At 43.9% G+C, this 16,075-nt stretch overlaps 5 protein-coding genes across 5 annotated transcripts; 2 read left to right on the top strand and 3 right to left on the bottom strand.

The window, feature by feature from the left end:
• Positions 1-73: 73 nt before the first annotated feature.
• O0I10_005314 (uncharacterized protein) lies at positions 74-1,090 on the bottom strand (the record flags this gene model as incomplete). The annotated part of the gene is made up of 4 exons (XM_058485359.1): positions 74-118; positions 200-496; positions 587-927; positions 991-1,090. 4 exons carry the CDS (start codon positions 1,088-1,090, stop codon positions 74-76), a joined length of 783 nt encoding a protein of 260 aa, XP_058343845.1.
• A 990-nt stretch (positions 1,091-2,080) lies between these two features.
• Positions 2,081-5,131, bottom strand: O0I10_005315 (uncharacterized protein; the record flags this gene model as incomplete). The annotated part of the gene is made up of 8 exons (XM_058485360.1): positions 2,081-2,837; positions 2,895-3,000; positions 3,064-3,279; positions 3,354-3,377; positions 3,444-3,539; positions 3,611-3,802; positions 3,871-3,931; positions 3,986-5,131. 8 exons carry the CDS (start codon positions 5,129-5,131, stop codon positions 2,081-2,083), a joined length of 2,598 nt encoding a protein of 865 aa, XP_058343846.1.
• Positions 5,132-5,897: 766 nt separating this feature from the next.
• On the top strand, positions 5,898-10,791 carry O0I10_005316 (uncharacterized protein; the record flags this gene model as incomplete). The annotated part of the gene is made up of 14 exons (XM_058485361.1): positions 5,898-5,946; positions 6,047-6,789; positions 6,847-6,909; positions 6,963-7,874; positions 7,949-8,005; positions 8,070-8,231; positions 8,289-8,387; positions 8,447-8,515; positions 8,576-9,588; positions 9,647-9,775; positions 9,833-9,959; positions 10,010-10,429; positions 10,492-10,682; positions 10,755-10,791. 14 exons carry the CDS (start codon positions 5,898-5,900, stop codon positions 10,789-10,791), a joined length of 4,071 nt encoding a protein of 1,356 aa, XP_058343847.1.
• Positions 10,792-11,257: 466 nt separating this feature from the next.
• Positions 11,258-14,792, top strand: O0I10_005317 (uncharacterized protein; the record flags this gene model as incomplete). The annotated part of the gene is made up of 13 exons (XM_058485362.1): positions 11,258-11,351; positions 11,427-11,578; positions 11,641-11,934; positions 12,001-12,038; positions 12,096-12,331; positions 12,405-12,503; positions 12,564-12,587; positions 12,652-12,888; positions 12,942-13,363; positions 13,462-13,523; positions 13,610-13,638; positions 13,693-13,875; positions 13,972-14,792. The coding sequence occupies 13 exons, from the start codon at positions 11,258-11,260 to the stop codon at positions 14,790-14,792; spliced, it is 2,691 nt and encodes an 896-aa protein (XP_058343848.1).
• A 61-nt stretch (positions 14,793-14,853) lies between these two features.
• O0I10_005318 (uncharacterized protein) lies at positions 14,854-15,623 on the bottom strand (the record flags this gene model as incomplete). Its single annotated transcript, XM_058485363.1, has 2 exons — positions 14,854-15,316; positions 15,376-15,623. The coding sequence occupies 2 exons, from the start codon at positions 15,621-15,623 to the stop codon at positions 14,854-14,856; spliced, it is 711 nt and encodes a 236-aa protein (XP_058343849.1).
• Between the last annotated feature and the right edge of the window lie 452 nt (positions 15,624-16,075).

Raw genomic sequence — 16,075 nt, forward strand, 5'->3', positions numbered from 1 at the left:
TCTTCTCTTTTACCAATGCATTCTCCCGGTTCTTTTTGTACATGACTATTTTTACAGACAAGGTGTTTCCCTTTTAACCACCAAATGCCCCGCCTAAAGCCGAAGTAAACCCGTCGTTCTAAAAAAGGGATATGGTGGAGGTCAGCTACTGCCTGAAAATAAAGTCCCTTCCCCTTGTATGCATGGTTGTTGCCCTTACCGAGAGTGGACATGCGAATGATGCCGAACCTGAGATTGACGGGTGAATCGTGACAAACAATACACTTGCTGCCAAATGGATCGTGTAATCCACGGTGATATCGGTTGGGTCGCTGCCGCCATATAATCCGCATTCTTGCAATAGCGTATTCAGCATAAGTTGGGAGGATGACGACGTGGTATCGTATTGGATGGTAAATGGAAACGTAAAATTCGAGTTGCTGTGCGTTGGGATTGTATGTTTTGCAAGATAACCCGAGCCAAGAAATGCATTGCCATCCTTGGTTGGTAATGTGGCCTATATCAAACATGTGTTTAATCATCCGTGTCAATCCACACGTCCGCTCTTTCTTTTTTCCCTCGCTCTCTTTCAGGAACCAATATTTACCGTTGCATGCATATCCGATAGATGGATAGGAAGGTTGTTTGGGCTGACCACGTTCACAATGAGCCCAATTCCAATATCAAACTCAGTGCCATTGTAGTCGATTTGTAATTGATTGGTACCAGGTGGATTGGTGACATCCAGCACGTTGACTTCGGGCATCTTGAAAGTACCCAGTAACGCTCCAATAACAATGATACAGATAATGATACCAATGATAATGAACCACACAATGTAACGTGCCCAAACAGGCAAACAACATGCGCAACATAGGCATCGACAACAACAATTCCTTTCGGTCAATGGGCGTTTCTTTTGTGGTATTGCTTCAGGTTGCCATGATGCTATGTAATGTACATGGATACGTAAGAGAGCTGTCAATTCGAATTGAGCTTATTAATTACTACCTCGATGAAATTGACTATGCTTCTCGATATCATAGTCTGCATGGGGTGGAGGTGGCGGTGGTGGCGGTTGAGCTGGATACGATTGATGTTGGAATGTCATTTTATACACACACGGGAGGAAGCTGGAAAAAAAGAAACAAGAGAGATGAAACCTGAAAGAAAAAGATGTCGTATTATATACGTATCAAGTAGCATGGCACCGAAAAACCGAATAATGGTCGGGCCGGGCCATGGGTTGTTGTGGGTTACAAGGCCCGCACCACGTGCCGGTTTGTCTACCACAACTTGCCCTACCAATTTGAACATGTCAAGTGAGTCCAATTAATTGACAAGCCGACGATTCTTCAACATCGTTTTAGCTAGAGCTTGCGTTCGGCAAAAAAGAGGAACAAGCGAGTGTGGACAGGCGATGAAGATTCCAATGACTACATTACAAAAGAAAATGATAAATAGTATGAAAGAGCTATGGAAAAAAGATGTCATGGATTTAGCTTATGCCAAGAGCTTTGACTTCGGAAAAGGCGCGCCGCGCACATGTGCACAAAATTTTGCTGTTGGCTGGGATAAACAATGACAGCGGGTTTCTGTATTCCCATTTGTCGGTGGGTTGTTTGCATTGTCGTCCCTTACATCGTGTGCGACCATCTACTATCGATATATAAATGACAGCTTGACACCATCGGGTTAACCTTTTTGTCACTTTTACACACACACACACACGTAAATGACACAACTTTTCCCGAGAATAATTGGTTGCGGGAGATGACGATTTTGATCGATCGATCGCCATTCTTTCTTCTTGTCGTAGTTAATAATATCATCATGATGACAACTTTTATTTTAGCCTGCGTTATCAACATCCTCTAAAATGGCTTCGTGACACATAAAAAGTCATCTCTACATCACTGACAAGCATCGCTATTGTGTCACCCCTGCTAACAAGATATCACTTTGCAGCCTAAAACATTCAGCCGGCATAGTACATGGATATGATCGTCGCTAAAGTGAAATCCCGAACACTACTAAAGAGACCCAGCAAACCCCAAGAGAAAAATATGCCATCCAATTACAGTTTTTAGTGACCTGTCTTTTAATCCTCATCATCAAAGAATGGATCTAACGCTTCATCATTATCCTTCCGAGACTCCTGAACTACATCAAAGACAACGGTATCCTTGGCGGGAGCTTGCTCAGATGCGTCATCCTCCTCCTTCTTCTTCTTGTCGTCCTTTTCATCATGAGTGGGCTCTTTTTTATCATTGTCCTCCTCCTCATTCTTCTTCTTCTCTACTTGTTGTTTCTCGGGAGCAGAGTTGGATGCTTCTTCGGATGGTGGTGGTGGTGGTGGTGGTGCAGGTGCTTTGACGGGTGATAAAGGAGGAGAATCTTGCATAGTGGCTGTACCACTGGTCATGGGTGTGGGTCGTGTGAATGATGATGATGAAACTCGCTCTGAGGAAGCAACACTAGCAGCTGAGGATGATGATGTGGCTGATGTAGTTCCTGCACCATTACGCTGGAAGATCATGTTCCATTTCTCTTCATTGTTGCTGCGCATAAATGACATCAGGCTACGGCGTTGTTGTGGTTGTTTGGTAGCATCTCCGAGATTGGATTCGGCTCGTAAAGGACGTGCTTGACGACGCTTTTCACTTTCAGCATGTGATTTCAGGGTCGCTTCATTAAAGAATGTATCATAATGCTTGATGAGATCCCGACCAAAATACATGGGCACGCGACTCGTGAGTGTGGTAAGCGATTCATGGCGTGGTCGAAGTATCACTGATCCCAAAGAGTCACCGATTGATTCCACTGCAGCATCATCAAGCTTGTTGTCCTGAACAAATCTTTAAGCTTTGATGAGTATCCTACCCTTCATAATCGTTTACTGTCGTACTACTTACCCACGGATTTGAGATATCAACAGTTTGAGTGTCGAGAAATGGCTGCCTGGCAATGTTGCTATTAGATTGCTTAATGGTTGTAAGCGTATGCTGTCATCTTGTTCATCTATGTAAAAAAGGCATTAGTACATGTATCAAAAGCCACCACACACCCATCCTGGATACTCACGGTTGCTATACAGCGCTTGTGCCGCGTCATAAAACTCAAATGTCATTAGACATTCTGGTAATTCCAATAAATAGAGGCGTAACACCGCAACGAGTGTCATAGGATCGTATGGCTGAAGAAGCTCCAGTGTCAATTGGTCACTTGGAATGTTGAGATTGGAGCATGCTGCATAAACGCGATCCAAAGGTAGCTTTGTAGACCATAATTGGAGTTTCTCTATGAAGCGGAAAAATATGTGTTACATTATGCAAACCGTCATCTGTATCACGCACACACACACACACACATACCTTCCTGATTCAGCTTCCCTGTCCCTGTATTGTTGTAATCAATGAGTAAAAAAGAAAACGAAAATCGAATCGATTTGCAATGATAATTACCTTTATCGATAGCGTCAAGAACAAGGGTAACAAATCTCGGGATGTCATCTTCAGATTGCCTTGCCAACCCATCAAGTGGAACGCCAAAGATTTGGTCTATTCATCATTCATTGTGCCAAGCATCATCAGCCTGAGTGCCACATGCTGTTCCTTCCCCTTTATATTACCTTGTGAAACCCCATGGAATTGGTTCTCATACAAGATTGGTTGCGGCGAAAAACTGGATACGCAGTATTGCTGTACAATGTATTGGATGTCGTGATCAGGCTTCAAAGATTCTTGATAAACGAGCATGTCATCCACCAGTGCCTTGTCTCCAGGGATCATCTCCGATAAGCATAGTGAGAACGAGGCAATGGCTATATATTTAACCACCTAGTAAGTAATCCCATCCATCGCATTGACTCAATCGACCTCACTCACTTACCTTGTTTAAGCACAGCTATACGCTTGAGTTCCATTTGTTCCATTTCTGCAAAATGTGCAAACTATCCACCACATGTTAGAGCCAATATCAAGATCACCCTTCCATCCAAACTTACCAATGATTGTTCAACCACCATACGCATTTGATCCATGCGTTTGACAGCCACTCGATATGCTTCATCTGCAAGTTCGGCCTCGCGTTGTGCACGTTTCAATTGATCCTCGATGGGTATTTGCTGTCCACCACCACCAATGCGTTCAAGAAATCCAAAACCATAACCTGATGATGAAGAAGAAGAAGAGGCACCTCCTGGTGTATCTTCGCGCCATTGATAAAATGATTGAGGAGAAGGTGAAAACTTGTTGCCACGTTGACCCACAAGACGCAAGATTTCAAGAGGTTGAATCAATTGCTGAGCAACGACGTCTGCCATAGCAGGAGAATCCTTGCATTGAGGCATATTGTGCTGCAACCAAATCGAGATGGATTCACCTGATGAAGTATTCTGGTATCGGCCAAGAATAGGTACACGATGTTCACCCACGGGGATCTCATTCTTCATATTGCTGACCATCTTATCCAATTCGGCTCGTGACATTCGCTGGTTGCCAATCAAGATCGTTGTTGTATCTTGATCCATCATCTGCTCTCCTTGCTTTCCTTCCAATGGTGATTGTTGTTGCTGTTGTTGTGATGGTGAAGTGGTCGTCGTAGGTGATGTAGCTGCTGCTGCTGCTGCTGCTGCTTCCTCCTTTTGTTCCTCTTCCATCATCCATGCACGATGCTTCTTTTGGTAATTGCCCTTGGCTCGATCCATTTCCTTGACAAGACCATCAAACTGCTTAAGGCTTGCATCCACCGATTGCTTGCTCGTAGTCAGGGTCCTCTTATAATCTTCTTGGAACTTTTGCAATGGCTTGAGTACAGTGTCTGTCAATGTATCTGCCGTGCGTTTGTGCTGTTCACCAAAGCGACCACTTGTCGCCTTTAGGTTCTCAAAGCATCCTCTTAATACGGCACCATCGTCACGTGCAAAACCACTGCTTTTGAGAGGAGTCCTGGCTTGTTCGCTTAATCGGAATGCAAAGCTCTCTTCGATGGCAATACGCTCCTTAAAGAAGGCAATCATTTCATCGTTCTCCACCTTGCTTTGGTTCAACTTGCTGTGAAGGACTTGAAGACCTGTTTGGAAATCAGGCACCGATGACTGGGGTTGTTTCTGTGACCAGAATGCATTGTCGAAACGTAGTGCTGGCGGCATGAGGTGCAAGGGAGAAGAAAAAGGAAGAGACACCACCAGAGAGAATGAGGCGCGCGCTCGTGCTTACAAGCATGTCTTTGTGTCACATGCCCCATTGTTGTGTGTCCGCTCGTCAACGTACAATGCCTACTATTGCATTGGTCATAGCAACCATGAATACCCCATCTTGTCCATATGTAATATTGATTAGCAAAAAGTATCCTTATCAAAAAAGCTATATCATAAAGACGATCCACATAGTAATGCTATAAGGTTTATATAAAAGTAAACCTTTATTGAAGAAGTACATGCGTGCATGTAATAACCGGTGTAGCTATGTTAAAACAAAAGCAATCTATTTGATTGAGAGATAACATGTCTCTTGAACAAGTGATGGAAGGTGGGGGGGGGTTGACAAGAGGCCAACATGGCGGTCCATATAAGAAGTTTGGTGGTATAGCTCACCCTCATCAATATCTATTAGCTATTCGTAGGCGGTATTATTATATGTAATAGCAATATCAGTATACGATGTGAAGACTTCCAATGATGTTGCTATGGGATTTATTGATTACTTTGAAAGAAGGATGATGTGTAGCTTGGCAACGATGAACAATGTGACCTAAAGCAGTAAGGCTGCTGGATGAGAGGAGACGAGCGGACTAAGCATGGCCTGGGCTGTATTCAGATTCCATAAGGTGGATTGGTTGTAAGCGCGCTCATTTCTTGCAGGAACTTCTTTGATAAGAGCACACCAGCAACCCTTCAGACTCTTGAAAAGGCTTTCATGTTTTTGGACTGGATTGCGCAGCTTCAGCTGCTGCGACACGACCCACGTACGTTTTTACAATGACCCCCCTGATACCCGGTTTATCAGATCAGTTCTTTTGTACTGCATGTCTTCCCATTCCAACATATTCGTTTTCTCTGGCATAGAGACTAACATTCTTGGATCGCTTCCATTGTCCACTCGCCGAGTCTTGGTATCGGAAATTACGCACTATCTTCATCCTGGTCCTGGAAAGCATGCGCCTGATCCGAGCATCTTCACATCACCAGCTCACGTCAAGTGGTACTTTGAAGTTATCGGTCAAGGGTTCACTTTGCCGCTGGAGGATATGGATATCACCAGCATCGATGTCAACTTGTACGCACAATGGTTATTAGAGCCTTCGCTACGACCTGCCGTTATCAGCAAAGATGGCCTCGAGCAAGAGTTTTATCAAATCATCTTCCATCAGTATTCCCTCCTCTTCCAACCTCGTCTTACCCAAACGCCCCAACAACAACAGCAACAACATCAACAGCAGCAGCAGCAACAGGGTCATCATCATCATCATCATCCAACATCAACACCACCACGTAGCGTATCATCTAGACCCAATAGCTTCCATCTTGGTATTTCAGGATCATCCTCCTCCTCTCAGCAACCTAATCACCATCAACAAAATGAAGCAACACTGGCTCAGCTAGCACATCAACACATCGAGCTTTGCAAAAAGACATTGACCGTATTAGCCATGGCAGGAAGAACACTCGAATTCAGCAATGATACATGGACTGTGCTTCTCAAAGTGATGCTGGGTGTCACCGATTATCTATTGAAAGAACCTATTGGTGCAGGTGGAATGTCCGGTGTACCCAATATGGGAGATGAGCTCTGTGAACATCTCTTAAAGGTATGGATAAGGCTGATTTGGATAATGAGGATAATGAACTTATAGTTCTTTGTGTAGGTTCTCTTTGAACTTTGGTTGCGATCGGAGATACGACAAGTGGAGATGTGGGATATACTCAAGGTTTGTTGTAAACAATGAATATGGATGATCCAATGTTTATATATCTATTATAGAGTTGTTTTATGCGCTGGACGCATCGACCCCAAGCGATACGCCAATGGAGTTCAACATCTTTGGCATTGACGAAGCGGGTGGTGAATCTATTATATGGATCAGAGGAAGGCACCGACCTGGTGATACTTTCATCCCACGGCACTATCAATGTCAAGCTTGATCTGGAACATGGATTTATGAATTACGCATGGCACCAAATGCTACATTTATCGCCACATCCACTTCAGCTTCCTTCTCACAACTTTGCATATGCAATGCTTGGTATCGGTCAATGTGTGGATGTGTTCAACAATGTTGGTTACAAAGGATCGGATGGCAACACGCTAGCCCCGCCTCATACGCATCATCATCATCGACCTGAAGGCAATACGATTCTTCATATCTTTGGTACCTACTTGTTCGACGCATGTTCAGCAGCTGCTAGTAGCACAGACCCTGATTCGCAACGAGGATGCGCTGAAGCATATGCAACATTGTGCAAGATCTTTTGCCGGCCACAGCATACACGACCCTTCCTACGCACATACATTGAACGATTTTATGCAGCCTTGTGTATGGGGTTGAAATCTGAAGCTTGCTTACCAACAATTCTCTTGCATTGCACGGAGCTATTTGCGACTGATCTTGAGGGTGTGAGGATGTTGGTTCCTGATTTCATTACGGCTATCAAAATGGTGCTTCCCAAGCTGTTGATTGTGGTCAATACGGATTTTGTGAGCGTGGAAGATTTACGACTCGCCGCTATCAAGGTTGTCAGTACCGTCATGTGCCTACCCAATCATTTCGACAAGGTGGAATTGAAACCTGAATGGGACCGAGATCTTCAATGTGCCTCAGATAGCGCTTCCATCTTGGGTGAACAAGAACAAATCGTCACTCAGTTGGTAAAACGACAAGGGGGAATGGGACAGGCAAATGAATACTTTCTTTGTATTGTTCCTTTTTGTGCGACGCTGACCTAAGCATCCTTTTCTTTTTCCGGCAGATCCGAGTCTTGTATGCCGATCAACCTCATGATGATGTGGAAAGACCTTTCACTTGTGTAAAGTATCACACAGCATTACCTTCTCTCTACCTATCATCTTTATGCTCATATAAGTCTTTAGCTCAAGTTTTATATCCTCGAGGTCCTTCTCATGTCACTACGCACCGAGACATCGTCATACAACATGAGATACCTATTGCATTTGATCAATGTCTATGTCGTTGAAGATGTTCCTTTTTGCCCGGGATTGGTTGGTACAGTAGTGAAATTAATCGAGGAAAAGGTAAGCATGTCATATCGCCTCTTGATGTAATTATAAATGAACTAATGCCTTTTATAGATTTTGACAATGCAAATGCCTGCTGATGTGACGTTGGTGGCCTTTGATGTTCTCATTGACTTTGTGGATTTATATGATTATGTCAAAAGAGATAGCAAGGTAATACACACATTCCCATGAACAACAAGGAGGATGGTAATAACAAGGATGCAATATAGAATGTTGCTCGTGAGCTGGTGCTGGCACTCAGCCGATATGTGGATACCCTGATCAATGCAGGCAAGCTGGTGGGTAAAACATTATCATTCTTGATTATCAATGTTGGATATTAAGATGACTTTTTGTAGTCTCACTCGTATCCTTTGATTGTTCAAGCTTACGACTGCATGATGAAATGGATATTGACAAGCCAATGGATTATCGATGATCGGGACTGCTACAAGGCTGTTATTTCCACCCTAAGTCGAGGCATTACTATCTTTGATCGCGACACGGATCAGCCACCTGAGACACCACAAGAGAAAAAGAAACGACGTGATCCAATGCCATCGAAACCGCTTTTCCAGCTTCCACCACGACCCAGTGTTAAAATGTCAACATCATCCAGTGGCAACAATAGTGGCGGTGGGAACGCTTCACAATCCAGCAGCCGAAGCAATTCCAGTGCTGTTAGGAAGGAGCAGGTGGCAGTACGCATGGCAGCTGAATATTGTATGTCCCAATTTGTCAATCAACTTGGACGTGCTTCCCCCTTGAATGGATCAGTCAATCAGAAAGCTGAGGATCTACAACAACTTCGAATTCGACGTTCTCAACGACGTAGCGATCAAGGTGACTTGTTGCCATGGGAATCGAGAGACGCGATTCGCTACTTTTTGCTTGACAAGCGCATGATCTTGGCAGTATTTGATATTGAGAGTCAGCAAGATGAAAAGGATGTGCCGGCTGTCAAGTTCATTATACGTGACACAACAGGTCGCCATATTTGGTCCATTGACGCACAATACCAAGATGCACAAAAGCACACTCTCTCTTCGCCACTATCGCCACCACCACCACCACAACAACAACAACAATCACCCAAGATGGCACATCAAAAATCCATTGGAGGATCAACATCAGTCACCGATTCTCTTCAAGTATCAGAAGCACCTACAGCAGATGCTGCCAACTCGGATGCTATTCCTAGTATCGATGACCTTGTATCAGTGGATCCAGCTAGTTGGAGTCAATGGGAGTTTGTCAAATCGATGGCAGAGTGCGAGCAAGAGGAGGAAAACGAGACTTTGGATCGGATACATAAAAGGCCGCTGGATCGGTTTATGATATCACCCACTGCTTCCAACGTCAACACAGAAAGGTATTTATACACAATCGGTGTACTATCCATAACGAAAAAGAGGTTAATTTGTGTATAGTGCACGAGGTTTCCGATTACTACTTTCTGAGCTGGGCTTATTGCTACCCAAGAACCGATCCCGTATTACACCTTTAAGGATTACAGATTCTTTGATCACAGAGATTGAGACGTTGGATATGTTGAATGAGTAAGTTCCTTTAAAAAGAGGGTTTCGATGTCCAAATGACTCACCATGTTATTCTAGTCGAGATTGTATATCCATCACAGCCTATTATGCATCATCAGGAAATACCACTTGGGAGGATCTCATTGAGACACCACCACCACTCAGCCCACAATTTCTGCAATTCCTTAATTGTCTTGGTTGGCCGGTACGTATTCTCACCTTTAGTGATATTAACATCCTAATCCCATGTAATAGATCCAGGTGGAATCTCATACGGGCTTCAAAGGAAAATTGGATTCATCGATTTGCAAGACAATACCATACTATGCTGATCGCAATGTGGAGTTTGTGGTGAACGTGCCATACTTTTTGCATACACCTCCTAACGACGACAACACATGGGGGTCAGCTAGCAACATTACCAAGATCCATCGTATGGTGTCTGCCGATGATCACGTGTGCGTTATATGGATTGAGGATCTCGACAACTATACAGCTCTTGCCAAACGTATAAAGACATCAAACTCGTCAAATGCCAAATCCATGGTATACATCTTTATCAACCCGCTTCGGAACAGCGCCAACAGCCTTTATTGGATTCGTGTTCATATACCACTCATTGGGAATAATGCAACATCCGTTGTATCAAGTCAACGGTTAAACGACAATGCATTGGTAACATGGAGATGGGTTATGTGGAAGCTATTTTCGTTGTGCTCACACACCTTGGATACTAGATATTTGGACCACTGGCGGATGGCATGATTGTGAGTCGGCATGCACTAGGAAGCATGGTGAGGAATACCGCCATTTCAGCACATCAAGCATGTCGTGTCGTCACCGATACCTATACACGCCCCTACGTTGTACGAAAGCAGTTCATTGAAGAGATGCTTCATCGACATCGAAGCAAAATGCAGCTTTCAGAGTATGTTGTAAACAATGGCCATGATGGATCGTAGTAGTAGTAGTGGTTACTAATAATGAACATGTACTTTAGGTTCTACGCTGAAATGTTTTCAGGGAAAGACACTTGATCTTGATGTTTGCATCATTCGATATATGTAGACGACCACGCCCTTTCTTTATACATTCCTAATCCTGCAACGCAGAATACGCCTACTATTATTAATCAATTCTCCTGTCATCAGCATCATACATCAATATATCAGCTCTACACTATTCGATAATAAGATCGCCACAATCACTTTCTGCAGCGACCATTGAATTGGAAATTTGGATAAAGCAGCATCCTATTTGCATGAATCTTGTATCACCGGAACCAGTCCAGCCGTGTGAACTGATGAAGCACGGGCCATATTAAGTTTGCTCGGTCCGATAGGATGGGAATCTCAATCAGCTGTTTGTGTTGATGGTGTTATCGATTGCATCTTTTATAAATACCAACATTCTCGTCATTTGATTCCCTTTTTCTTTCGCGTGCTCGTATGCAAATTTGATATCAACATCATGAGACGTATACTACTTTTTACATTGTGGATGATGATCCTCTTATGGTTGCCATGCAACGGCCAACAACACCATGACGACAACCAGCAATTTGTGATGGTTGCTTCCAACCATTCGGATTATCCTGGTGAGTGACGATCTACAACCCGCTGCATATTGGGCTGCTAATGACCGATGGCTTTTGCATTGCACATGTACATAGAAAAAGGCTACATGGTGAAACAAGTTATTTCCACTGATACGGGCTTGGAGATCCCTCTTGCTGTCATTCCCAGTAGACCCATCCATGGCAAAACGATTCATCATCTAGTCGTTGAAGTCGATTTTGAAACCAGTGAACGCTTACATGTCAAGGTAAAAAGCATATTAGATACCCTGAAAAAGCATCCAACGCGCGTTGTTGTTGCCTACAATAGATCCGTGATGAAGACCATAAGCAAGTACCCGTACCTGATTCACCACATGGATTGAAGCGTCCAAAGCTAGATACAGCCGCTGCATCGGACCGTAATTATGACTTTACGTATACCGAGAACCCATTCGGCTTTCAAGTGATTCGTGCATCCGACCAAGCTATTTTATTTGATACACGCCATTTTCCCCTGGTGTTCGAGGACCAATATTTAGAGATTTCAACATCTATATCGGAGGACACACACATTTATGGGTTTGGGGAAACACCCTTAAAACACTTGAAGCGTCAAAAAGGAGTAAGTAGGTTGAGATTGTGGGGGTGGCTTTTGATGATGAGCTGATTACTGATAATGCACATGCAGAGCATAACAACTCTTTTCGCACGTGATGCAGCTTGTCCGTACGTATATTATTACGATCATCAACGTGCATAATCATTCACACATGGACACTATAGATTCAATGAAAACATATATGGCACACATCCCTTCTATATGGAAATTCATGATGGCAAGGCACATGGTGTCCTTCTCTTGAACGCTCATGGCCAAGACGTGCTCTTGCATAAGGATCGGATCACGTGGAAGGTTATTGGAGGTGTTCTCGAGTACTACTTTTTCGTACCCAAAGACAACAAGCCAAACTCGGTGATGCGCGCATACACAGACCTCGTTGGTAAACCCATGATGATTGGTACGTATGATACACAAATGCATTGTGCTGGTATAGGTATACTAATGTAGTCATCGCCTCTTACATGTATAAGCTCATTGGATGCTTGGATGGCAACATTGTCGATGGGGTTATCACGACATTGAAGAAGTGGAAGCGGTTATCAAAGGCTACAAGGACCATTCAATCCCATGTAAGAGTTCCATTTTCTTTACAAGTTGACATTATGATTCACCATCTTTTGATGTAATAGTGGAAGTAAAGTGGATTGATATCGGTATGTATCTGACATGGAAGCTGTAACTTGATGATGAAATTAATTCCCCCATCACGCATTGTAGATTATATGGATACGTACAAGGATTTTACGTTTGATCCACAGCATTTCCCGGAACACAGAATGTGTGCTCTTAGCGACACATTGCATCAAAATAAGCAACGCATGGTGGTGATAGTGGATGCAGGCAAGGCAACATTTAGCGACTATGGCCCTTACACTCGAGGCAAAGAGCTCGATGTCTTTATGAAGAATCCTGATGGATCCGATTACGTTGGCCAAGTATGGCCTGGGTATACCGGTAAAGCGAGTACGATTATTGATAAAAGAGCCCTATGCTAATGCACAAAGTAGTTTTCCCTGATTGGTTCCATCCCAATGCAAGCACCTATTGGGAGTACGAGGTGGCCGTATGGCTGGATAAGCTCAACTTGGATGGATTGTGGATCGACATGGATGAGCCTTCATCCTTTTGTTTGGGATCGTGTGGAACAGGCAAGCTCGACCAACTGCCCCCCGCTTTTGAACCATGGACGTTGCCCGAGGATGTTCAACAACAACTTCACAAGGAGCAAAGGGATGCATTGCATACAATGGCTGAGAAGATTTCTATCAAAGAGACACGAGATCTTTTGTATCCTGGATATGCCATTAGGAATGGTGAAGGTGATCTCTCGGAGAAAACGGTTGCCATGACCGCGTATCACTATGGAGACATCGCCCATTATGATCTACATTCTCTTTATGGCCATGCTGAATGCAGTTTAACACGACAGGTAAAGTACATTTATAAGATCTCGGCCGAGGTTCATTGTGATGTTGGCATTTAGGAGAGAGGTTTCTCATTTCATTCTCTAAATGATTCATTGTGTAGGCGATGATCAAGCATAGGAGCAACGAACGTCCCTTTATCCTGAGCAGATCGACATTCTCTGGGTAGGTCAAACAACTTTACAAATTCACTTGAATGACCGAAAAAAGCGCATGCACTCACAATCAAGGGGATGATATCGGGTAAATAGATCGGGACAATACAGCGGACATTGGACAGGTGAGAAGGTGAAAATGAGCTCTTTTTGCCCCACTTGCTCATGATGATACATAGGTGACAACTGGTCAACATGGACTCAACTCAAAAGCTCGATCATTGATATCTTCAACGTGCAAATGTTCGGCATCTCCTATTCAGGAGCAGATATTTGTGGCTTTAATGGCAATGCGACAGAAGAGCTATGTACACGTTGGGTGGAACTTGGTGCTTTTTATCCATTTGCTCGTAATCATAATGGTATGTAAGCGAAACGTATTATGTATCATAAAGCTCACGTACGACATGCCCAATGCAACGATCTCTTTTGTGTGACCCATCTATTTCTTTGGTTAGTGAAAGGAGCGGTTTCTCAAGCACCCTACGAATGGGAATCGACAGCTGAAGCCTTACGCAAAGCCCTTGCCATACGTTACGCTTTACTCCCATATTTGTATACTGTCTTCGAAGAATCGCATCGGCTTGGTACAGGCGTGTGGCGGCCGCTCATTTTCGAGTACCCTCATGTGAATGATTTTGCGGATCATGCAACGCAAGTACTTGTTGGAAAAGATGTTCTCTTGTCGCCTGTGTTAGATGAAGGAGCTACAACGGTGGTGGATGCAAAGTTCCCTTCTGGTGTATGGTATGATTGGTACACTCACGAGCGTATACATGTGGTGCCTCAACAAGATGCAGCAGCCTACTATGAGACCTATACATTGGATGCTCCATTGACACATATCCCTGTTCATGTACGAGGAGGTGCTATTCTTCCACTGAAGCAGCCTGAAATGCTGGTGGAGGATACATTTTCCCATCCCTATACCTTATTGATTGCTTTGGATGAAAACGAGGAGGCATCCGGAAGACTCTACATGGACGACGGGCACTCAATCCACCAATCGCATGTATCCAACATTGTGTTTTCCTTTTCTCAGGATGGCGTACTGCATGCTCAGGGTGAATTTGCATATCACCATGGATCGGAAACAACAATCAAAAGTATCCAAATTGTCGGCAAGATGTATTCAACTGCCACCTATCAATCCAACAATGACAGCTCTTTCAAAAGCTACACCCTTACGCAACAAGCTCAAACATCTTCCTCCATCCTAGAGAATGCTGACATTCCTCTTACCGATGGGCCATTCACTATTCGTTTTGACCAGCAATAAAATCACCAACATGTCTTCATGCAAAGAACAAAAATGAATGTATGTGTGTTGTATGTTGTTGTCATAGCCTCTTGGTGTAAGGGTCAGTATTTAATACGCCAGCAGTGGGTGGAATTAAAGCAGAGCAAGTTGGTAGTGATGGTGCAGGAAATGGGGTATCCTTGGTAACGATAGGTGGTGGTTGCTGATAATGATGATGATGATGGTGATATGTAGGGGAAGAAAAGGATGGTAGAGAAGAGGAAGTACTAACGAAAGGCAGAGAAGGAGCTGAAGTTGGGACTGTAGTAGTGGTAGTATTGGTGCTGTTAGTGGGTTGCTGTTGCTCAACATAAGGAAGATTGGAAATGGATGATGCATCATCAGGGTCTTGGTTCATTTCTTGTGATAACGTTGCCAGGCGATAAACCCGCATCACCCGTTCTTGTGGAGACATCCTTGTTGAATCGTTTGCTTTTGGCTCATGCACTTTAAAATGTCGTCGTAAATTACTGATAACAGCAAAACCTCGATTGCATCCAGGGCTAAAGAACAATGGCTGTAAGTAATTTGATCACCTATTAGGCGTATCCAGGCAACTCACAAATGGCATACAAATGGCTTTTCGCCTGTGTGTGTATAAATGTGTGGTTGCAATGCACTTGGCTTGGTAAAACTCTTTTCGCAATAGGAGCATTGATAAAGTCTTTTCCTTTTGTTGTTACTGCTGCCTTGATATGAATGAATGGAGCCGTGAATCATAGTGCCATCATGGGAGGGCGGTGATGGTGGTGGCGATACTGAAGGCGAGGAGCCAGCATAGGTGTTAGAGCATGGTGGTGTTGGAATCATAAGGCGACGATGTAGTAAAAAGAGAAGCAACCGGCAGCAGATAAAAGGATATGCGTGTAATTGGAGATATTTAAGAAGCGTCTAGAAAGAAAGAGGAAAAAGTAATGCGCACATTTTCCACTCTTTATATATTTGTGCATCATAGGTATTGAGAGCTGACGGGATAAGGGATGGGATAGCAGCAGTGGTGGTGATGACATGATCGTCATGCCGCCAGTTTACCATACTTTGTATGGGATCGTCGTCGATGTTGTGATATGCGAGAGCCACATGTGTCCTGCTCAGTATGTAAGGATCTCGTGGGTGACGCAGTCGCATGTTCGGTGTGAGTGTGGCATTCGATTGCTTTTTCCATAGAGTTGGGGGACGAGGGGGGTTTTAGAGTGGGAGAGGCTGGTAAGGATAAGCCTTTGAATAGCATATCTTTCTCTCTGCAAGGGAAGCCTTCATTT

Source organism: Lichtheimia ornata (assembly GCF_029851405.1).
Source record: "Lichtheimia ornata isolate CBS 291.66 chromosome Unknown scaffold00021, whole genome shotgun sequence".
Taxonomy (NCBI): domain Eukaryota; kingdom Fungi; phylum Mucoromycota; class Mucoromycetes; order Mucorales; family Lichtheimiaceae; genus Lichtheimia; species Lichtheimia ornata.